Source organism: Heteronotia binoei, chromosome 5 (assembly GCF_032191835.1).
Source record: "Heteronotia binoei isolate CCM8104 ecotype False Entrance Well chromosome 5, APGP_CSIRO_Hbin_v1, whole genome shotgun sequence".
In the NCBI taxonomy this organism is placed as follows: Eukaryota; Metazoa; Chordata; class Lepidosauria; order Squamata; family Gekkonidae; genus Heteronotia; species Heteronotia binoei.
This window is the reverse complement of record NC_083227.1, coordinates 106,407,322-106,431,794: the sequence shown is the minus strand read 5'-3', so window position 1 is coordinate 106,431,794 and position 24,473 is coordinate 106,407,322. Positions and strand designations below refer to the sequence as shown.

The 24,473-nt window shown below is 42.6% G+C and overlaps 1 protein-coding gene across 11 annotated transcripts in view; it reads left to right on the top strand.

Annotated features, from left to right (window-relative positions):
• Positions 1-24,473, top strand: part of DOCK3 (dedicator of cytokinesis 3) — a 340,630-nt gene that overhangs the window by 86,848 nt on the left and 229,309 nt on the right. For all 11 annotated transcript variants that reach the window (XM_060240011.1, XM_060240010.1, XM_060240016.1 and 8 more), the window contains exons 12-13: positions 5,716-5,863; positions 12,941-13,029. In XM_060240011.1, the coding sequence (XP_060095994.1) occupies positions 5,716-5,863; positions 12,941-13,029 (237 nt within the window). The remainder of the gene's footprint in view (positions 1-5,715; positions 5,864-12,940; positions 13,030-24,473) is intronic.

The following is a 24,473-nucleotide window of genomic DNA, read 5'->3' as shown; positions in this document are numbered from 1 at the left end:
AGCAGTATAAGTAAGCCAAGCATGGAAAAAAGGAATGTGTGCAATCTACCACACCAATATGGTTAAAGTTTCGTACCCATGCATTCTCAGACTAACACTGGAAGCAGTGAAGAGGGAAAGCAAAATAACTTATCCTCCCACCCCCGAATCATCACTCACTCCCACAGCCCTCCCATCTCTCTGGAGCCAGTTTTGCCATTTGATCCCAGAGTCTAACAGATATCCCTGCCTTCTCCCTTGAGTTATTAATGAACAAAAATGACTACAGCTATTACTGACATGATTTGGTAATATAAAAATACCTTAGGGACCACCTTTCCCCGTATATGCCCCAGCGAGCACTTCGGTCTGGGTCTCAAAACCTGTTGACAGTTCCCAACGTCAGGGAAGTTAGGCTTCAGTCAACTAGAGCCGGGGGCTTTTCCGTTGCTGCCCCTAGCTGGTGGAATGAGTTGCCGGAGGAGGTTAAGGCCCTGTGAGCTTCCACAGTTCCATAGGGCCTGCAAAATGGCACTCTTCCACCATGCTTTCCCATAATGGTAACTTCTACAGCAGTGGATTAGGCTCATAAACCAGGAACTTAAACATCACTCTGGATTTCTTACCATGCTATGGCAATCTCGGGTCCCTTTGGAACACCTAATACCGACCATCCAGTTATATTGCTACCATCGAAATCTTAACTGTTTATATGAACTATTGTACTAGCACCTATTGATATTCATGTTTTAATCATTGTTTTTATGTTTTATCGCTGCTTTATCTGGTTCGGTCATTGTTTGACCCCAACCTGTGAGCCGCCCTGAGCCTGCCTTCGGTGGGGAGGGTGGGATATAAATTAAATATAAATAAATAAATAAAAAGAAAAGGCTACTTTTTAACAGCAGCCCTGCCCAGAATGTAATATCTGGATTCCAAAATGCCCTTTATAAGAGATGTTATAAGCAAACTTCGCAATTGTGACACAAGAGCACAAAATCTTTGACAGACTTAGAAGCACACTCTTTGTTTTCAAAGAGAAAGGAGCCAAGTGTTTGTAGTGTTATCAATGCTAGTTATATATTTTTAATAAATGATCTGCAGAGGTGAAGCAGTAAGGTAGCAATTTGCCCTCCAGAAAGGCAGCAAGTTGTTCTAAAGCCGCACTTTATATCTGGGAAAGAGAGATAGACCTATGCCCTGTCTATCCCTGTCCCATCATCTGTTGCCTCTGGCTGTGCAAGTCCAGCTTGTCACCTGACTCCCTCTATCCCCCAACACATGATTGCAGACACCAGGAGCTGCATGGTCCCTGTGGTGGACCAAAAATAGCTGCACTAAACCCTAAAAATAGATGCAGTAGTGCACTCTAGTGCAGCTTAGCAGAGGCACTAGCCAGCAGTGTTCAGATTTGTGAGTCCTTGAAGCTAGTGCACACAAGAAACCAGACCTTTTCATAAAAGAATAAGGAATAGGTTTATTTAACAGCAATAGACAGCACAGTCTGTTTAATCAAATAGCACCAAAATATCAGAGCTGACTTCCCTGACATAAATCTGACAGATGGCACAGCTGCAGAATTTCAATGGCTTTTGTGTCCTTCCATTAATTCAGCATAGTCCATGCTGCTGTCTAATAGTTCTAGTAAGTCAGTGACACCCCTCTCCCCCCCCCCCCCCCAGATCTCTAGCTCAATTGTAGCTTTTGGCCCTCTTGTTCCAGATGACATTTCAAATCCAACCAGAGCCCATATTCATGGGAATTCTCCGTAAAATTACATCATTGTTCCTACTCCCGCCTCCCCTTTCATAGTTTTTTTAAAAAAAACCTACTTACCATCTTCTTGGCTCCGGCCTTGAAGGAGTTAAGAGTCTGTGGATGCAACAGCTGGAACAGATTAATCTTAACCCTTGAGAAGAGACAAGGTTCTTAGCTTGACAAGGTGCATATGAGTTACATCTGATAAAGCAAAATAAGATCAATCTTAACTCTTACCTCTATTAAAAAGCAATTAACCTAACTTTTTGTAATTGTTTCAATAACTGTCAAAGATTAAAGTAACTTTAAGAATACAGAGTTTACTATATTTGAAGAGTGTGTGCACTCTTGGTTAACATGCAAAATCAGCAAGGAAAAAGCTGGTGAGGTAACCAAATACTGCTACGACAAGGCTCCCTAGAAAAGACAATAATGCTAGGAAAAGTTGAAGACAGTAGGATAAGAGGAAGACCCAGCATGAGATGGATTGACTTGATAAAGGAAGTCACAGCCCTTAGTTTGCATGAGCTGATCAAGGCTGTTAACAATAGGACATTTTGATTGACATTAATTCATAGGGTTGCCATAAATTGGAAACAACTTGATGGTGCTGAACACACAGACACATATTCAGAGACATCTACAGTAACCTTTCTCTTCAGGGTTTTTGTTTGGGGGGGGGGTGGATCTGCAAGTTAATCTGCAAGTTTAAAAGAAATATGACACAACTATTCATAACTTTGCTCATAACCAAGTTACATGTCTCTTGCTTTCAACTTCTTGATTTGAAGTGGAGAGGGCATTCTGTTGGGACAATAAGGGAGGATCCAGTCCCTGAGTGGCCTAACTATAGGGAGAACCTATACAGATGATATAGTTCTGGATATTTTGAGATTGGGAGGCATCTAGTTTGTGCAAGAGACCTAAATGATATCAATTTGCATCAAATGTGAAAAAGTAATGCTTGTGTATTTCTTATTTATATTTTTTATATTTGTTTTTAATACAGTGATTTTGTTCATTAAGGAAAGGGGTTGGGGAGGATGTTAAAATTGTCACTGAAGGAATATAATGAATTATGTTTGTAATTTTGGGGTGGTCCTGTGTCATCTCTTTACTTGGGATTTCAAGTGGAGGAGATAAATATTTTTAACAGGATCAGAAACTATAAACCGTTTATCTCTGTTACCTTGTTGAAGGAACATATAATGTGGGTCCAAGATGTGTCCTTGTTAGAAATTGTTCTTACATTCTTTTAGGCTTGCCTTCTGCTTAGAAAATCCTTTATAATAAGGGTTAATGTGTTTTCTTGTGGATATCAAATCTTTCTCAAAGCAAGCACTCTAGTATTAGGACCTATAGGCTCAATCCTATCAATTTCTGCAAGTGGGTCATAGCATTAAGAATACCAGTTGCAATCATTCTTGTATTCTCCAGGGACCATCAGTGAAATTAATTTGTGGAGCCAGCTGTCATCTCTTCTGAAGGAAACATTTTTTAAATAGAGAAAATAATCCATGATTTTTTAATTTTAGGGTTTTGTTTTTTTAAAAAATTAAGGGTACGTCTAACTTGCAAAATTGACACAGGAAAACATTCCAAAGTTGGGGAAGAAGTTACTAAATTTGATGTAACTGTATCTCTTAGAGAAACTTCACAAATGATGGCACAATATTTATAATTTTACCTTTTGTGTTATAGAGGTTAAAGGTATAGAATCATAGAGTTGGAAGGCACTTCCAGGGTCATCTAGTCCAACCCCCTGCACAATGTAGAAAATTCACAAATACCTCCCCTCCCACTACCTCAGTGACCCCTGCTCCATGCCCAGTAGATGGCAAAAAAACCCTGGCCAAACTGACCTGGAGAAAATTGCTTCCTGACCCGAAAGTGGTGATCAGCATTTCCCTGGGCGTGTAAGAACGGACCACAAGAACAAGCACTGATACAACCCTTCCCGCCCTCCCTCATGATCTGCCTAAGTTCATAGAATCAGCATTGCTGTCAGATGGCCATCTAGCCTCTATGTAAAAAACCTCCGAAGAAGGAGAGCCCACCATGACCCGAGGAAGCTTGCTTCACTGAAGAACCACTCTGTCGGAAAGTTCTTTCTAATGTTTGCTAAAAATTCTTTTGATTTAATTTTAACCCATTGGTTCTGGTATAACCTTCTGGGGCAACAGGAAACAACTTCACACCATCCTCTATATGATAGCCCTTCAAGTACTTGATGATGGTGATCATATCACCTCTCAGCCGCCTCCTCTCCAGGCTCAACATATCCACCTCTTTCAACCTTGCCTCATAGGACTTGGTCCCCAGACCCCTCACCATCTTCATTACAATCCTCTGGACATGGTCCAGCTTGTCTGTATCCTTCTTAAACTGTGGTGCCCAAAACTGAACACAATTCACCAGGTGAGGTCTAACCAGAGCAGAGTAAAGTGATACCACCATTTTGCATGATCTGGACACTATACTTTTGTTGATACAAGCCATTTGCTTTTTTAGATACCACATTCAGTGTACAGTCCACTAAATCCCCTAGATCCTTTTCGTACATACTACTGCCAAGACAAGTCTCCCACATCCTATAATCATTCATTTGATTTTTCCTACTTAAATGCAAAACTTTACATTTATCCATGTTAAAATTCATTTTATTTGTTTTAGCCCCAGTTTTCCAGCCTATCAAGATCATCCTGACTCTTTCTTCTAGTGTATTTGCTACCCTCCCAATTTTGTATCATTTACAAATCTAATAAGCATTCCCTCTGTTCCTTCATCCAAATCATTTATAAGAATATTGAACAAAACAGGTCCCAGGACAAATCGCTGAGGCACTCCATTTGTCACTCCTCTCCAAGAGGATGAGGAAGTATTCACAAGCATTCTTTGGGTGCACTCTGTCAACCAGTTACAGATCCACCCAACAGTAACAGGATCCAAACCACGTTTTATCACTTTATCAACAAGAATGTTTTGTGAAACCTTATCACAAACCTTACTGAAAGCAAGATAAACGGTGTCTACAGCATTTCCCTGATCAAACAAGGTAGTAACTTAAAACAAAAAAAGGAGATCAGGTTAGTCTGAAAAGAATTGTTCTTGAGAATCCCATGATGGCTTTTAGTAATCACAGCTATCCTTTTCAAATGCTCAAGGACTGACTGTTTGATGATTTATTCTAAAACTTTTCCAAGTATAGATATCAAGCTGATGAGTCTTCTTTTTCCCCCTTCTTGAAGATGGTGATGCTTTCATAGTGTAATATGTGCCAGACTGTGGACTGTGTTTGTGCCAGAGAAACTAAGGCCATGTTTTATGGCAACTGAACTGACAAAGCTCTTAATGTAACTGAAATGTTTTGTGGTACCTTAAATATATTATGGCATAAGCTTTTAAATACAGCCAGTTTGGTGTAGTGGTTAAGCGCGTGGACTCTTATCTGGGAGAACCAGGCTTGATTCCCCACTCCTCCACTTGCAGCTGCTGGAATGGCCTTAGGTTAGCCATAGCTCTGGCAGAAGTTGTCCTTGAAAGGGCAGCTGCTGTGAGAGCCCTCTCAGCCCCACCCACCTCACAGGGTGTCTTTTGTGGGGGTAGAAGATATAGGAGATTGTAAGCTGGTCTGAGTCTCTGATTCAGAGAGAAAGGCAGGGTATAAATCTGCAATTCTTCTTCTTCTCCTAATGCTTACTTTATCATACTTCTACCGAAGTAAACTGTGGCTCACAAAAACTTCTGTCATAATAAATTTATTAGTTTTATGCTGCAAGACTCTTGTTTGGCTGCAGCAAGCTAACATGACTATCCGTTTGCAATTAGCACTTTATTTACTTTGTCTTAGCCACATATGTATTAGCAGATCAAGGTTAATTTTTATATTTGTTTTATTCCAAGTACATTCATTCATGCACAATAGATGTTTAGGAGACTAAAAGCTAAATTGTAATTCTAATAACTCTTTCTTTTTAGGACGCATGTTATTAAATGATTCAAGGAAGGGTCCTTCTCATCTGCATTATCGGCGTCCATATGGTTGTGCAGTATTAAGTATCATGGATGTAATTCCATCAATATCTGAATTAAAAGAAGAAAAAGATTTTGTTCTCAAAGTTTACACGTAAGTGATTTATTATGTCAATAGAGGGTAAACTGCACTAAATATATGAGTGAAATTGTCTTGGCCTAAGACGAGCTGTGCTGCAGAGTCATTCACACAGTAAAGGTGTTTTTGTATCTTTGACACATTTTGCCAATTGATTTTCCTTTTATTTTCTCCAAGTAACTGATGGGATTTCCTTCAGGAGTGTGCATATGTATCTCTTATACTCATTGTCCTACCTTCTAATTTGTTTGCTACTGTTTGGCAATGGTAATACGCAGTTCTTCAAATAAACACTGTGACTTGACAGTTCTGTAGGAAAACAAAGTGCAGGGTAGGAAAAACAGCTGCCACTGATATTTTTCGGCAGCTTGAGAGCCCCATTTGTAATCACTTTCATAGTTGTGGTTCCCTGTTGACTATATGTGAGCCAAGCTATTTATAAGCTTACTTAGTATAAGATCTCTGGTTAGGATTTATAGACTTCCGTATTATTATTATTGATGATACAGATGCTATGTTTGACTTTTCAAATTTTGAAAATTGAATAAAATACTGTCCCCCAAATTAGGGTGGGTTCCCTGAGAGAGAAGGCAGCAGTATATGGCAAAGAAAAGCAGCAGTGGGTGTAGAGAGAGCTGAATGACGCTGCCACCACTCTTGACTCCAGCTGCAATGGTGTAGCTGTGAGTGAAGCAGCAGGTGAGGAAAAATCACCTTCCTCTATGCTCCTGAGGCTATTTTGTAATGCATTTAGCCGCAGGAAAGTGTTCAGTACCCATGAGTTCAGGGGGTGTTTTGCTGAACTGAGGTTTTCCCATGCTGTATGTTACAGGATATAGGTAAGAGTAAGCATGAATAAAGGTAAAGGTCCCCTGTGCAAGTACCAGTGGTTTCTGACTCTGGCGTGATGTTGCTTTCACAACGTTTTCACGGCAGACTTTTTACGGGGTGGTTTGCCATTGCCTTCTCCAGTCATCTACACTTCCCCCCCAGCAAGCTGGGTACTCATTTTACTGACCTTGGAAGGATGGAAGGCTGAGTCAGCCTGGAGCTGGCTACCTGAACCAGCTTCTGGAAGCTTATAGATTAGAAATAGCTGCAAGGACAATAGGGGATAGTGATCAGGCAAGGAAGTGTTGTACAAGCAGAAAGGAGAAGAAAAGGGGAGAGAGCAGCATAACACCAAATAAGAAAGGTATTTGGATGGGACTGTGTAACGTTTGTGAGAGTCTTTTCAGCTGAGCTTTTAACTTATTTGATTCGTCTTCAAGGCTTTTGTACAGTCCCACATGGGACTGCACATGCACAAGCCTGCCACAGAGGAAAACTCTGTAAAGAACTTTCTAGGTTATGAGAGTGCTCCCTCCCTCCTGGAGACAGTGTTTCTCTTTCAAACTGGCCACATGACTTGGAGAGGGAGAGCAATCTTCCCTCAGTCTTTTCTTTGCCATCTTGAAGAAAAGATCTCTGTGAGAGCTGTGAGTCTTTGGCCCTCTTCACTCTCCTTTTAATCCATATTCACTGTGGTCTCCTCTAAGCAATTCTGCACTAAAATTGAATTCAACGTTCTTTTATTCCAGGTTTTTTTCCATTCTGCATTGCGTTACCTCCCTTTAGTGATCAGCCTGGTTTCAGCTCACTGTTGCCCTGGGTTTTTTGGATGCTGTTTTGTCATGGACTTAGTCATCTTGAATCTAATACTGAAAAAAAAATCCAGAGTGAATGGTAAATGCAGAAAGGGACTTCGTTTTGATTTTCTCAAGAAAATTTTGGCTCTTTCATTCCTCAGTTCAAGAAAGATGACCTTATTTTTTTAAAAAAATGTGTTGACTGTGGCACAAAAATGGTCAGTCTGATTATTACAACTTGTGCCTATTATGTATGGGCAGGACCCATAATACCACTGCTGTCAGTTTACTCCAAAGACTGGGCCGTGAGAGAGTGCAAAGACTAAAAGCCACCCTTTGAGAGAAGGCTGCTGCTTGAAAGGCACTTGGTGTAATTAGTAGACTGATCAAAGCCACCAAGTAATACACCATCTTTCAGTTTGCAAAAATATATTACAAGGATTGTGTACAACACATAATAAACAATACAATAATGATTGAGGCCGGCAGTGCTAGGGCCTTTTAAAATGACAGAAACCCCAAGGGGGCCAAAAATCCTGTCCCCAAATGAATATATTTAAGTCCAAACTTGGAAATAGTCCACCCACCCAAGGTGGGTGCTCCTGAGGAATGTAGCTTCAACGCAGCCACTTTCTTCAAAATACGTCTCTAGATTTTGATGACGTTTCAATTCCTTCTTCAGTTTAACAGGCTCAGTTCTTTAGGTACCCCATTCTACATTCTCTAATCACAGCATTAAGCTTCCCATTTCAGTATGAACATTGGGTTCTTTTCGAACGTCATCAAAATCTGGAGCGAGATCTGGAGCACCCATCTTGTGAATTTTCAGTTGGACTGTTTCCAAGTTTGGACTTATATCTATTCATTTGGGGATGGGGTTTTTGGCCCCCTTGGGGTTTCTGTTACTTTAAAAGGCCCTAGCAACGTCGGCCTCTATCGTTATTGTATTGTTTATTATGTGTTGTACACAATTCTTGTACTATATTTTTGCAGACTGAAAGACGGTGTATTACTTGGTGGCTTTGATCCGTCTACCCTTTGAGAGAAGGCTCAGGGGGCACAAAATCACCCTTATCCAAGGGATGCCAACTTTCTCTGGAAAAAACAGCCCGAACACCCTGGCTCTGATATCCATCAGATCCAAACACCGTGTCTGCTGACGTCGATGGGTGCTCAAAAGTCCTTGACTTTATTGGAGCAATATGAACCCAACTCTGAAGAGGTTAAAGGCTGCAGGTCATTGACTCTGAGGCCTTATCCATCACACCCCCTGAGGAGACAGTGAAATCTCATTCTCTAGTGTCACCTATGGAGGACCTGCAGATGTACACTGAGCAACTGTTGTGCATGGCAGAAGACTGGACTGGATCTCGATGTTGTGTTGTTGGATCCAAAGCCATGGTATCCAATTTTACAAGTCCTCTATACTGACAACATTGGTCTGCTTACATTCCTCATGCTCCAGGGATTCCTGGACATGGCCAAAGATGTTTGGTCCAAGCCTTCCTCCACACTTCCCATGGCCAAGAAGCTTGACAGCCTCTACAAATTGAAATAAGATGGCTGTAAGTTTCTAATGTATCATCTCCCAATAAACTCACTGATCGCAGAGGTTGTGCTATCTAGGCAACATGTGGTTGGACAAAGAAGGTCACAAACTAGATGGCATAACAAATTACTCATCAGAGATGATGGGCCTGATGGTAGCCATGTTTATGGCCGTTGCAGGGAGGTATCATGATTCTCTGGGAGCGCACGTCTCAGTATCTGGGTATCTTTCCCAAAGATAAGAAGGCTTTAGTTGAAGTGATGTATGCAGAAGAGGTTTGTCTAGTCAAACAACAAGTAAAAACATCAAGACACTCCTTTGACTGTGGAAAGAGGTCCCTTTGCTTGCTCTGCTGATGTCTTCAGACTTCAAGCTGCCTTGGTTCTTCTCCCAGATCCATACTCATTTTGAAAGGCTGAGAAACCAGCCACCCAACTTGGACTTTGTCCTTACATGAGGCAGGTAGCACCCAGCCTGAACCCCACCTGTGGTGAAGGTAGTGGCATCTGGCTAATTGGGGCAGCTGCAGGCAGACTGCCTGTTTCTTCTTGGCTATTTTTCTCTACCCATCTGCCCTGCCTCCTAACATGAATGTCAAAACAGCTCTGGAAAGGGCCCTGCCTCCTCCTCATGCCTTTTACTAACAGAAACAAAGGCTTCAGGGCTGTGTGATTGTCTAGGACTACTATAGTGAGCAGCCATTTCTTAAAGCTGCTTGTGTTAGTTTGTGATTTTAAAATCTACAATGCATTTATTTAGTTTTCAATTTTTTCTTGTAAATCTGGGGCATTTTTCAGGTTAGTAGAAAGATCTGTCTTGTCTGTTCAATGCTCCAGTCTCCAGTTTTTAAAATAAGTATTCTTTAGTTTCATCATTACAGGCTTTCCAAGTCACTTTGATAAGTTGATTATGTAAACAAGGGAAAAGTTGAAAATGTATTGTACTGTTATTGATCTATGGATTGATAGGTCTTCTATGAAAAGCACAGTTCTCTTAAGAGACCCACCAAACAGAGATGGCAGACAGACAGCCATGAGGTCAAACAAATTAAACTGTTCAGATATTTAGAAGTAGTGTTCCAGTTGTCTGGGTTATGGGGAGCTCAGCTTTCCCATGCAGCTGAGTCTATCAAAAAAGCAGCAACAGCAACTTTATTGTGTACCATACACAATAAACATCTTCCAGGGCAAGGTGATACCACACCTTATGTATGGTTTGCAGTTATGTCTGCACAGAGACTTTTGAAAACTAGAAGCAACTCAGTCCAAATTTCTTAGATCCTTATTTGGTGTATCTTGCTATGTATCTAATGCCCTACTTAAAATGGACATAGGGTTGGTCCCACTCAAAGCCTGGCTCCAAGATATATGGTGTTGGCTCAGGTTAATCTCCACACACACACCCAATTAACTTTGGTGATCCTTTTAGATAATTTCCACTCTGGGTGGGTGAGACCAGTAGAGGACAAATTACACCTATACAGTTTCTCCAGCCTTACAGCATGTTGGGTACTTGGAAGCCAGAGCAATGATTAAACAGAGAATATGGGACACAACTTTCCAAGTTGACAGATCATGAGCCTATTCTATTCTAGCCTTGGGGAACAGTGACCAATATTTTATTCCACCAGATTACCTCTACACATTAGAATTCTCGAAATATTGTAAAGCTTTCACCTTGGCTCATTTTAATGTCCTCCCCTCTGCCCTTCTTGAAGTGAGATATGTACCTACCCCATACGCACAACATCTCCGTCCGCGTCTTTCTGCTATGATAGAAACCAGCAAATATGACCTTCTATACTAGAGGTGTTGAACTCATTTGTCATGAGGGCTGGATCAGACATAAATGAGACCTTGTTGGGCCATGCCATGCCATGTTGGGCTGAGCTATGTGTGTACCTATTTAAGATTAGGTAGCTGAGATATTAACTTTGTAAAGGACACAGACAAACACAATTAAAGATTTTTTTTTTTAAAAAAACCCTTTAAATAAAACATGCTTAAAACATTAGCACTTGTTGGTCTTAAAGGTGCATTCTTTGTATTTCTCCCATGGGATCCAGGGAACTAGGCAAAGGAAGCTCTGGCTCTTTCCTTCCTTCCCCAGGGGACCAGAAGGGGGAGCAGCCTCAGTCAGTAGAAGAAAAAGAGGCTTGGCTCAGTAGCTCTGCTGTGTGATTGAAAGAGCCTGGCAAAGCAAACACTTCCTCCCCCCCTTCCTCCCCAAGGAAGGAGCCTCAGCCAATTGAGAAAATAGAGACTTTGCTCTGTAACTCCTGTGTGATTGAGCAAGCCTGCAAGAGAGAGGAAGAAGAAAGCAGAGGACAGCCAGTTGCTCGGGGGCCTGATTCGGCCCCAGGCTGCATGTTTGACATCCCTGTTCTATACTGCCTGTTTTACAAACATTCAGAAATATGTACATCACTCCAATTACATCCAAATACTTACACAGAACCAGTGATTTTTATGTTTCTCTTTGTTGAATATTTTGAAGTATCTACCTTTATGGTAGCAAGATTTTGCACACTGGCATGCTCAATAAGGAAACAGTTGGTTTAGTATTTTAATAATTTTATCGTTAATTGTAGAAATCCTCTATAGAACATCTCTATGTATTCACTGTGGGGTTTTCAAATAGCAGATTTTGGATCATAATAAACTATGTATGTATAAAAAGCACAAGTATACAGGTTCCTTCTAACCTTTTTTTTTTTTTTTTTTGCACCATGCGGAAAACTTATAGAGCTGTCTTATAATGTCAGATCACTGGCTCATCTAGTCCTGTATTGTCTCCTCTCACTGTCAGCAGTTTTCTAGATCTTGGGCAACAGTTTTCCAGTCCTGCTTCTTGAGATAGTTTAACTAAAAGTGACAGGAATTATACCTATAATCATATGCATGCAAAGTGTGTGTTGGATAGCTTTGAATATGTCTTTGCAAGGGAAGGCTTGAGGACAGAATGTGTACTGCTTTCCATGCTTATGCTAAAGGGCCTGGGACGCTTTCCCCTACACAGCTGGTGAGTCGATAGGTGGATGCCAGCTCCTATCCAGTATATCCAGTATTCCATAAGTTAAGTAAGCTTGATGGATAAGATAAGAAATAGCACACACTTTGCAGAAGCAGATGAAATTTGGTAATTTAAAATTTTCTGGCTTTTTCTATGTTGTATAGCTACAGATGCAATATAGGTTTTTTGCCAGTGCTGTGCTACTTCAGTGTTTGCTGAGGTCAGCCCTGTAGTCACATCTGTTGGTTTGGGTCTTATACCAATACCTTTGCTTTGGTCAATGTGTGTTTCTTTCTCAAAGCTGTGGAGGTGGTCCTCCACTGTGAAATTTGCTTCCTTCTGCTTTCTCTAGTCTGGTGTTTTTTCAGGAAATGCTAAGGTGCCTAGTATAAGAGGAATGGGCCCTGCAGTGGAGGACCACTTCCAAAACACTTGGAAAGAAACAAACATGGAACAATGGTATGGGTTCCAGGCATCTATATTTAGTTATAAAATGTGATATTATGTATACCTAGCAAATAACTATTGTCCAGTATGGGATAGTGTTTTTAGATATCCCCCACATTTCCCATATCACAGCATTTTACCCTTGATGTGATACTTCCGATATGTTAGTGTATGCTGCCCAAGCAAGTAATGTTTAAAAGAGGGAAGTACATCTCTAGGCAAACAGATCACCAAGGTGCTATCAGCATTTGAGTGCCAATAGAATGTCAGAGGTTCTTAATTTGGTAAGACCTATCTATTTTATATACCATTTTAGATTTCACTGCTCTTAAACAGAATTGTGTGGGATTTTTTTTCCAAACTTACAAATGGTATTTTCCCTTTGTTTTGTGAGTTGTGAACACATTCACTTAAATCTATGTAAAGCAACAGGTAAAGTTGGTTATATTTTTGTAGGTGCAACAATGAGAATGAATGGTATCAGATCCATGAAAACATCATTCGCAAGTCCAGCACCAAATATACAGCACCCAGCTCAAACTATGGTAATATCTAATTTTGCCTATATTAAAAACTTGCATAGTTTCTCTGTGAATTGGATGTACAGCAGAATACGTTTGTTTCTGGACTTTTAATTGTATGTCAAGGTCATAGCCTGTACATAGTTTTTGCTTTTGAAAAGTTACATTTTCAAACATCTCAAAAGCTTTTCATTTAGTTCATTGGAGCACCAGAATGGCCAGTCTAGATGTAATTATGTCTTCATGGCCACTGCAGGGATACAGCCATGTTATACTGATTTTAAAATGCCATAAGTGTGGCAGGCTCAGGTTCTCTTGCCCCCCCCCCCCCTAGCACCTTATCAAGTACCACAGTGACTGCACCCCCCCCACGGCTGTTTTGGGTCTTGAAAATGCATGGGGGTGGGGGACAGAGTGCTACACTGTAGGCTCAATCAGCATCCAGCCCTCAGAATCGCTTTAAAATGACAGCAGTGCCCTCATGGCAGCAATAGGATGCCACTACATATAGTTTTGCCATTACAGTGCAGTCCTAAACATAGTTATGTGTGTCTAAGCCCATTGACTTAAATGGTGTAAGATTTTATTTATTTATTTATTATTTGGATTTGTGAATTGCCTAATCCCTGAGTACTCATACTGTTAGTCTCAAATAAAAAGAATGTGTGTGACAGTTCTCAGCTACGACTGTTAGAGCATAAAATGGGTTCCCATGAGCATTGTCTCCAACTGTGCGTATAAACACAGCTTTAGAATTTGACTGCATTGCTTTCTTAATACTCAGGGCTACTAAATTTCTCCATCTTCTATGACGGAGTGGGGGAAAAATGCCAGCTCTTCCCTGCACATGATTGAAAAGGGTGAATCTCAAGATTCTGCTTTTATTTCTAAACATACAAACATAATGCATAGCCATCCCCTTTTCAAGATTTACTCAGTTCATTGCTTTTTAAGGCTTTAGTTAAAGGGAGTGTCTAGTATATTTTTAACAAGTGAAATATATTAATCAATAATTATAATCTATCTGTGCATAAAAATGAATTTTGCTCTAAGTTTAGAAGGAGGGAAACAAATAACATGTCATTTATGAGCTTCTATTGGTTTGCAGTTTATAATTCACAGTTATATTGTATGCAACTGCTTAGCATTACATTAAAGGTATAAATTACCACTGGTACAAATGCAAAATGAATGGATATAAAAGTGATCATACATTCTCTCAGAAAGTTATTAGTTCTGAAGACAAAAATACCCATTTAAACGGAAGCAATACAGACCTACCCATGATCAAAGTACTCCCCTATTTTCAGATGATCATCAAGGTGGTTATTGAAGAAATTGGGGGTCTGATTCTTTTTCTTTTCCAGAATTCAATTACCATTATAATAATAAAATAAACATTTATTTTTGAAAACCCATAACAGTAGAATTTTATGATCTCATCTTCATCATGGTCTTTGTGCAGTCCCACACTTGGGTTAGCACCTGCACACAGACTCGACCTCAGAGATATCAGACCTAGTCTCAAATGCTTTTTGACCCACTTTCCCCCTTGTTCTGGGGAGCAGGCATCAATTGCACATACCTGGAGCTGAGGAGAAAAATGCCCTCCCAGTCAGTTCCTGTCAGCCACTGCTAGTAAGTTCCTTTTTGGCCATCACATTGCATCTCATTGCTTTTTCTCTTCTTTGAAGCTTTCCTTTATGCCTCTTCTCTTTGAAATCTTTCACCTCCTCTCTTTGCTTCTTCTCTCCATTGATCTTCTCCTAAAAAAAAAAGTTTCTTCTTAGCTCGTGGGTTTCTTCTCCCCTTCCTCCATCCCCTCCTTTCTCATGGGCTATGGCATATGGAAAAAACAATTTTCTTCCAGAAGCGTAAGGCCAAATTACCATCTTCTGATGGCCACAATTTGTGTCTATTGTGCCTGGGAGAGGGACACTGAGTGGTCTCTTTTAGACATTGTGCCAAGTTTACTAAACAGGCTTGAAAAAACAGGGTAGCTCAACTCCATTGCCTTCTTTTGGAATCCTCCCTCCACCCAGCAATATTTCTAACTCAGGGTGGGCCATCTGATCACACCATGCCTCCACAGTGGCAGCCTCAACCCTGTCTGCCTTGGCTGTCTCAGTGCCAGTTGATACTCCACCTGCCACCTTGAAGCAATTACGCCCAGGACAGCAAGCCATTAGTGTCCCATCTCACTCCCTCTTGGTGCATAGTTAGAGCGGTTTGGGACTTACTTGCTTGAAGACAGCCACAGTTGAACCCGATGATTGGAGCTGAAAGAGTCACACCAATCCCCCACCACCCGAGAGATCTTTTCCCAGGGGCAAGGCAGCATTCTTTGGGCTTGTACGGCGATCGCTGCTGTTACACCTGGGACTCGATCTCACTTTCTTTATTGATGACATCAGAGAGGATCATTGAAGCTATTCCTTGGACATGAGGGCCTCCTCTCAACATTGATCCTGGGCTTGATAACTCCTTTGATGGACTTATTGTGCATGATCCCATTCAACCTCGAGATCTCCTCAGCACTCTTACAGGAGATCTTGCTCTAGGTCCAGAACTCCATGCCACTGCCATCAATCCCTGTTTTATGGCTCATTGTGCTGTGGTTCCTTAGGTCGATATTCCAAGACCTCTCAATCATCCCAGTCATTGGATTTTAGACCATGCTGCTACAACGGAAGCCCATATTGTGGATCTTGTCCCTTGTCCACCATGCGACCTTACAGTTCTGACCCCAGGTTCAAAGCCTGCTTCTGATGGTTCTCTCCAGCAGATTATTGACCTGATCCACAAACCAGTCCTGCCTATCTGGAGATGTGCAGATTTCTTCCTCTGAACCGTCCAGTGTCAGTACCTATCACAAAGGTCACCAACATAGCCCGGCCAGGCAACCTTTGGGTTCAAGTAGGCAGGTTAACAAATTACAAACATCTGGGATACATCTGTCTGCACCTCAACTTTGGTAGCTACCACCAGCCCTCTGTTCTTCCCTCCTGTCAGGAGACAAAGGAACAACTCCAGACCATACCAGGAATGACTAAGAATCCCTCCCTGCAAGGTAGACTCACAGCAGAAACTCAGAAGAGTTAAGTTTCAGTGATAGGTGGTTTTGTCAGCCTAAAGCACTAGAAGATATTGCAAGCTGTGAAGACAGATAACCGGAGTTATGAATGTTAAAATATATTTCATTAAGGTGCAAGTAGTACTTTAATACTTGAAAAATAGTTCAGTGAGGGGAAAATAAGAAAGTGAAATATTAAGGTACTAACTAAAATACTTCAAAAACAATGGTTTACAAATACAAGATGTTACCCTTCCAGTTGCAGGGCTCAAGACAACTCGTCTCCAGAGTTCAGGTGCAAGTGCTGGTTTGGCTTCCGCAAGCTAAGTAAAAAAATGGCTGAAATGAGCCAAGATATGCCAACAGGCCATGACAGTGTACAGGTACCTTCCAGGCTAAAGAATATGTTAGGAGGCTACCTTTACCGCTAAGAGTCTAGGCCTTTGTGCCAGTCAGGGCTTCCAAGCAAGTTTCTATGGTCAAATGTGTTAACCAGTGATTGACCATAAGACCTCATAGTCTCTGGGCACGTGAGAGGGTACCAGAGTCATCTGCAGCCAACTACTGCTCCCCCCTCCAGGTGGCTAATTGTGTGGAATGTACAAAATAGATAAGCGGACAGAGAAGACAAGGCATAGCTGGTGTTGTCACCTCTGCGAGATCACTGTGCACTTCTTCCCAGCAACACAAGATGAATTTCTAGAGGAAAAAATGAACAGGTAAGGCAGGCCACAAGCAGCCTGACCAAACTTTCTGAAACATAATCATTTTGAGTGAATCAAACTTCTTAACAGTACCAATGACTTGGATTTGAACAAGGACAGCGTGTTCCATATATCTCCCAAATCCAGAGTTGCCCACCTGGAGGATTTACATCATATCTTGAGCTCATTAAGCGTATTGCAGAGGCCCCCCAGCTGCAAATGACCAGCAATACACCGAAAGTGACAGATACGGTGTACAAGTTGGTGCAATCCATCTTAACTCCAGCAGCCATTGTACTCATGCTTCTGGTACACTTAGAGGGCTTGAAGGAAGCATGTGAAGGAAGCTGTGGTTGCCCTACATTGACAAGGTACGAAGCCATGTACAAGGTACAGCAGTCAAATGCAAAGTTCTTTTCTCACATCCTTCCCCAAACTTAGTCATAATTCATTCCTCCTTGAAATCCAAACAAGCCAATCCAAACACTGCTCTCTTAGGTAAGGAGGGGAGGAAAATAGATGCCCTGTTCAGAAAAGTATATTCCCTGACAACTATCATGTCGAAAATGCACAATTGGCTCTAGTATTTGACAGCTTATAATTTCCACCTAGCCAACCAGTTCATACCCTTGCTTCCAGACTTCACTCTCCCAGCCGGTAGTTACCTCTACAATAGTAGAGATCTGCAGAGTCTTGAAACAGCAAATTAATGCCATCAAACCCACTGTCACTTGTTTTTCTAATACCCTAGCCGTGGTTATTGCTTTTCACCACCACGCCTGACTCCGATCTGCCTCGCTTCAGCCTGACATGAAGGCCAAGGTTTCCATGCTTTCATTGACAAAACCCATCATAGATGACAGCAGGAAGCATGCTTGGAAACTTGGGGTCGCTCATTACCCAGTGCCAGTTCAAATCAAAGCACTGGAAGACCACCTACCACAAGCATCAGTGCTTCCTGCTAGCAACAGACACCTGGAGAAAGAGTCCTATTCCTCCCAAGCAGTCATATCAACCCAAGCTCAAGCACAATCCTTCATCTAGTAAGGGGCCTGCACAACCATTTAAGAAGCCTCTTTGACTCACTTCACCACCTGGAAGCCTCCTCCACCCACCGTCACCCCACCAGTGGGAACCAGGCAGCGTCCTTCCAACTTGGGATGCTGTCACTCCAGATGCCTGGGTCCTAACTATCATTGGTGGGGTACACCATACAGTTTCATCCCTGTCCCCATCCCACATTTTGTGGCCACACCCCCATCCCACTTTTTTCTGAAAGAAGTATAGACTGTTCTTGCAAAAGAGGCCATTGGCTAGGTGCCCTCCGCTTTATAATGCCAAGAGTTTTATTCTGAGTATTTCATTGTGCCAAAGTGAGACAGGGGCAAATGCCTCATCTTGGACTTGAGAGGTCTCAACCATCACATTATAAAGACAAAATATTGCTTGGTCATTCTACAGACTATTCTTCCATTGCTTCTTGCTAGCACCTGGCCTTCAAGATGCTTATTTTGACCTTCATGACCTTCATTTGACCTTCATGACCTTCATTGACCTCCATTGACCTTCAAGATGCTTATTTTGATATGACCATCAGGCCACAGCATTCCCACTATCTCAGTTTCACAGTAGGAAGACATCATTACCAGTACAGGTTACTCTCCTTCAGAGTGTCAGTCACTCCATGGATCTTCACCAAATGCTGTGGTGGCAACAGCCCTCAGAAAGTGGGGCATATTGATGTACCCGTACATAGACGACTGGCTCTTTGTGGTATGATCCCCCCTCCCAGCAACTCGAGATCAACACTTCAACTGCCCTGTACCTCCAAGCCACCGTAGGCTTATGTGTCAACATGGCCAGCATGCCATCCACCAATGGGCCTATCTCCCTATGGATAGGGCCTCCACCCTGCAATCAATGGCTCAGGATCTGATGGCAACACCAGTTTAGCCAGCAGAGTTGATCCAGCAGCTCCTTGGTCTCATGGCATCAACCATGGTCGTCACCCGTTTGTGAGGTTTTACATGAGACCACTACAACTATAGTTCCTATGCTACTTCATGCCTCAATGCTAGCCTCAGTCAATTGTATTGTCAGTTCCTCTGGCTGTCCTCTCCACACTTCTCTGGTGGGCATCAACCAACAACCTCCTGAGAGGCATGCTGTTCCATCTACTACCCCCCATAAGACTACCTCCCAAAAGAACTTGGGAGGGACGGTGACTCAGTGGTAGAGCATCTGGTTGGTAAGCAAAAGGTCCCAGGATCAATCCCCGGCATCTCCAACTAAAAAGGGTCCAGGCAAGTAGGCGTGAAAAACCTCAGTTTGAGACCCTGGAGATCCATTGCCAGTCTGAGTAGACAATACTGACTTTGATGGACTGAGGATCTGATTCAGTATAAGGCAGCTTCATGTGTTCATATGTTTATATATTCATACTACCCCAGAGGTTGTGCTGTCCACAGATGCCTTGCTCTGGGGTTGAGGAGTCCATTGTGTGGGTCTTCATGCGCAGTGTCAGTGGTTCTTTATGGAATAACACCTTCATATCAACTGCCTTGAGTTTCTGGTGGTGCATTGCAACCTTTCCTGCTGTCACAGAGAGGCTGAGTCATATCAGTTACCACCAGCGATGTGGCAATCATGTATTATACTAAAAAAAATGGGAGCAGTGCCTCAACCAAATTACTCAAGTGTGATTGCCCTGTGGCACTGGTACAGAGAGCACAACATTTTTCTGATTGCTGTTCATGTACCAGGAGTCCAGAATGTTCGGTAGATCTCCTCAGAGAACCAGTTTGGTGTAGTGGTTAAATGTGCGGACTCTTATCTGGGAGAACCAGGTTTGATTCCCCACTCCTCCACTTCCACCTGCTGGAATGGCTTTGGGTTAGCCATAGCTCTGGCAGAGGTTGTCCTTGAAAGGGCAGCTTCTGTGAGAGCCCTCTCAGCCCCACCCACCAGGTTGTCTGTTGTGGGGGAGGAAGGTAAAACGAGATTGTGAGCTGCTCTGAGACTCTGAAATTTAGAGTGGAGGGCGGGATATAAATGCAATATCATCATCTTCTTCTTCTCAGCAGGATCTTGTCAGACAAAAATGAGCGGTTTCTCAACTGGAAGTATGACTCCCATTTTCAGAACCTTCAACTACCCACTGATAGGTGCACTGGCTACCAAGGAGAACATCAAATGCAGTGTTTTTTTTAATGGCAAGGGACCAGTGACCCATGGCATGCTCAGAGACACCTTTCTGCACCAGTGGGCAGGGAATATATTTTATCTATTTTCTCTACCTCCATTGATATAGCGTCTCATTCAGAAGCTCCTTCACGATCAAACTTCATGCATCTTAGTGATTCCTTGATGGGCCAAGCAGCCAGGGTTTCAGCATCTACTACAGTTTTGAAATATGTATTGTCATGTCCCTCTAGTTCCTGACCTTCTGTCACAGCAGCAGGGCAGGGTTCTACACCACAACCCCAGTTTCTTCCATTTAGAATCATAGAGTTGGAATGGACCTCCAGGGTCATCTAGTTCAACCCTCTGCACAATGCAGGAAACTCACAAATATCTCCCCCTAAATTCACAGGATCTTCATTGCTGTCAGATAGCCATCTAGACTCTGTTTAAAAACCTCCAAGGAATGAGAGCCCACCCCCTCCCGAGGAAGCCTGTTCCACTGAGGAACCACTCTAACGGTCAGGAAGTTCTTCCTAATGTTGAGCCGGAAATTCTTTTGATTTAATTTCAACCCATTGGTTCTGGCCCTACCTTCTGGGGCCATAGAAAACAATTCCACATCATCTTCTATATGACAGCTCTTCAAGTACTTGAAGATGGTGATCATTTCACCTCTCAGCCACCTCCTCTCCAGGCTAAACATGCCCAGCTCCTTCAACCTTTCTTCATAGGACTTGGCCTCCAGACCCCTCACCATCTTCGTCGCCCTCCTCTGAACCCGTTCCAGTTTGTCTATACCCTTCTTAAAATGTGGTGCTCAGAACTGAACACAATACTCCAGAGCAGAGTAAAGCGATATCATCACTTCATGTGATCTGGACACTATACTTCTGTTGATACCGCCCAAAATTGCATTTACCTTTTTAGCCACCACATCATACTGTTGACTCATATTCAGCGTATAGTCCACAAAGACCCCGAGATTCTTTTCACACATACTACTGCTAAGACAAGTCTCCCCCTTCCTATAACCATGCATTGGATTTTTCCTACCTAATTGCAGAACTGTACATTTATCCCTGTTAAAATTCATTTATTGGTTTTAGCCCAGTTTTCAAGCCTGTCATCCTGTATCCTTTTTCTGTCTTCTACTGTATTTGCAACCCCTCCCAATTTAGTATCAACCGCAAATTTAATAAGCATTTCCTCTATTCCTTCATCCAAATCATTGATAAAGATGTTGAGCAAAACAGGTTCCAGGACAGATCCTTGAGGCACTGCACTTGTCACTTCTCTCCAAGAGGATGAGGAACCATTCACAAGCACTCTTTGGGTGTGATCTGTCAACCAGTTACAGATCCACCTAACGGTAACAGGATCCAAACCACATTTCACCAACTTGTCAACAAGGATAGTATGTGGAACCTTATCAAAAGCCTTACTGAAATCAAGATAAACTATGTCTACAGCATTTCCCCAATCCAGCAAGGTAGTCACTTTCTCCAAAGAAGAGATCTGACACGACTTGTTCTTGACAGTGTGGAGGATATCCCATGATATTTCTTCACAAGTACACCATATACTGCTACCCACCACATTAATGGGGTCTAGTGGAAACATTTTTCTGTCTATGTATCTTCTCGACAGCCTGACCCCAGATTGGCTCTGTCGCCAGATGTCTTGTCATACCTAGTGTTCCTGCAGGAGTCTGGCCTACCCTGAAGTTCCAACTCACAGTGATCTCAGTCCATCACAGTTTGGTAGAGTACAGTTCTGTTTTATCCCACAGGCTTACCAAGACCTTCCTTAAGGGCATGTTACAACTCCACCCCCCACGGAAGCCTCTAGTGAGTCCCTGGGTGGGGTTTGTCCCTTGTCTTGACCAAGCTCATGAGCAAACCTTTTGAACCCATGACAACAACTCCTCTCCATCTTCTCACCTGGAAAACAGCATTCCTGGTCATCGTCACCTTAGCAAAATGGGCCAGTGATGAGGCCCATAGCCATGGGGGGGGGAGCACACCCCCCCTCACCCAACCCCCCCTTGGACTTTTGTGGCCCCTCCTTTCCCTGGCCCCCACTCTTTCCACTGCCACTTTTATCCTCACGACTCTGGCGGCCCCCCCCCTCACCCTCCCTTCCACCCATTTACTCACCCACCAACCGGGCAAAAGTGTAAAGAGCTGGCTCCTGGGACTTTTTCTGCCGATCATGTGATCGGCGGGGGGGAGGCACCTTGCAAGAGCCCCAGGAGCTGGCTCTTTACTCTTTCACCCGGTTGGTGGGTGAGTAAGTGGGTGGGAGGGAGGGAGGGAGAGGTGCTGTGTGGAGGGGGCGGGGCCTCCAGAGCTGGGGGAGTAAGGTGGCAGTGGAGAGAGTGGGGGCCGCCAGAGGGAGAGCCCTCTATCCAAACTTTTTTCCTGTGGACTCCCCCCCCCCCCGCCAACTGAAATTTTCTGGCTACGGGCCTGCCAACCACCTTTGTACTTTCCAAGTGGATGCTCCTCGGATCATCTTTCACAGAGACAAGCTGGTGTTGCTCCCTGATCCATCTTTCCTGCCTGAGGTAGTCTCAGCATTCCACCTCTCACAGCCTACAATGTTGCCTACCTTTTTCCTGGATCTAACTGATGAGGGGCATAAGGCATTACACTCCCTAGACATCCATTGAGCCCTATCATTCTACCTGACTCGGACACAACTGTTTCGCAAAGACCCTCCCCTGTTTGTAGCCTATGGTAAACCCAGGAAGGGTCGCAAGATATCATTCCAGAGACTATCCAAGTGAATAATGTCCACCATTTCTACGAACTGGTAGGACAACCATTACCTGTTCAGCCTTGAGCTCACTCCATGAGAGCTGTGTCCACTTCTATGGCCTTCCTTGGGGGCATGTCCCTAGATAACATCGGCAACACAGCTACATGGTCTTCTCCATTAACTTTCATGTTGCACTGTGTCTTAGATGTCAGAGCATGTTGAGACGCATCCTTTGGTCAGACTGTGCTGAGGTCTGGAACTGGTGACTGTCTACCATAACTTGGCTGCCAGCACCCTCTCTCATGTTACATCAAAGCTCACTAGTCACCCAAGTGTGGGACTGCAGAGACCATGAAGAAGATAAATAGGTTACTTACCTGTAACTGATGATGTTTGAGTGGTCATCTGTGCAGTTACACTTGCCTGCCCATCCTTTCCCGCTGTTGGCATCTCTCGTTCACTTAACATTAGTTGAGGGGACTTACCACTAGTGGCTGGAAGGAACTAAGTGGGAGGGTACTTTCTCCACAGGTCTAGGCATGCACAGTCAATGCCTGCTCTTCAGAGTGAGGAGGAAAATGCACCAAAAGTGTTTGAGGCTAGCTCAAAGTTAGTTAAAACCAATTTGAGGCTAGCTCTCATATTTCCATGGTTGGGTTCATGAGCAGGCGCTAACCCAAGTGTGACTGAACAGATGACCACCCAAAGTTCATCAGTCAAACAACTTGTTTTTAAAATGAATTTTGCAACCTTCATATTGCCACAGCATGATGTAAAATGTTTATGGAATTGAAGTATATCATCTACAAAATATGGTTTATGTACATAATGGAAGAAGACTGTACAAGGAGCCCTATCAGATAATAGTTTTTCTGTAACTTGTGTTTCTTTCTTAAATTTTCATCTATAACATCATGTAAATCTTTCTCTAACGATACATCTGCCTTCTTGTCTCTGTATAGATGATTTATGTAGAATAATCTAGTACCTGCTCATAAAAAAGATTACACACAGATGATCAAATTCTCAACATGCTTATCTTATCATAAATCCTATTCCAGCGAGGCATGTCATTTTATATTAGTTTTTAACGTTTTGAGTGGCTGTGACTCAGTGAACAGTTTTTGTGTATGCTCAAATGGTTATATGACTCTGAGGGCTGCAGAACTTGAGGATAGCCTAAAATAGTTTATAATGCCCCTGATAAATTTAATTCTTTATAGTTATTTCATTATTGGCGTGACATGCATTCCTAAAAAACTGAAGTGTACATGCAACAAATATGTTTTTATTTTATTTCATTTCTCCTCAATGGGGACTTAGAATGATGTACAAGCTTTTCCTCTTCTCTGTTTAATCTTCATGGCTGTAACTCACCCAAGGTCACCCAGAATGAGGATTTGAACCTGAGTCTTCCAGATCCTGTTTGACTCTCTAACCACTTACATGTGTTGTGTTGTATGGATATACATATCTATAATGCAGTTTGGGCTGCAACTTGGTTGGTGACATGACTGCCACAAATGTGCAAAACAGCCCACAGACACAAACAGCTTCAAAATACTTCCTTACATTTTGAAAACTGAGTAGGAATTGTTCATCTCTGTTCTTGCTATATTCATTTGGGTACAGTGCCTTAGATATTTTGTTGCAAAATGAAGACTTTCTCTGTCTTTCTTTCTGTCTTTCTGTTTTTCTTCCTGTCTTCTTTCCTCCCTCCATCTCTCTATCCTCTCTTCTCTTTCTAT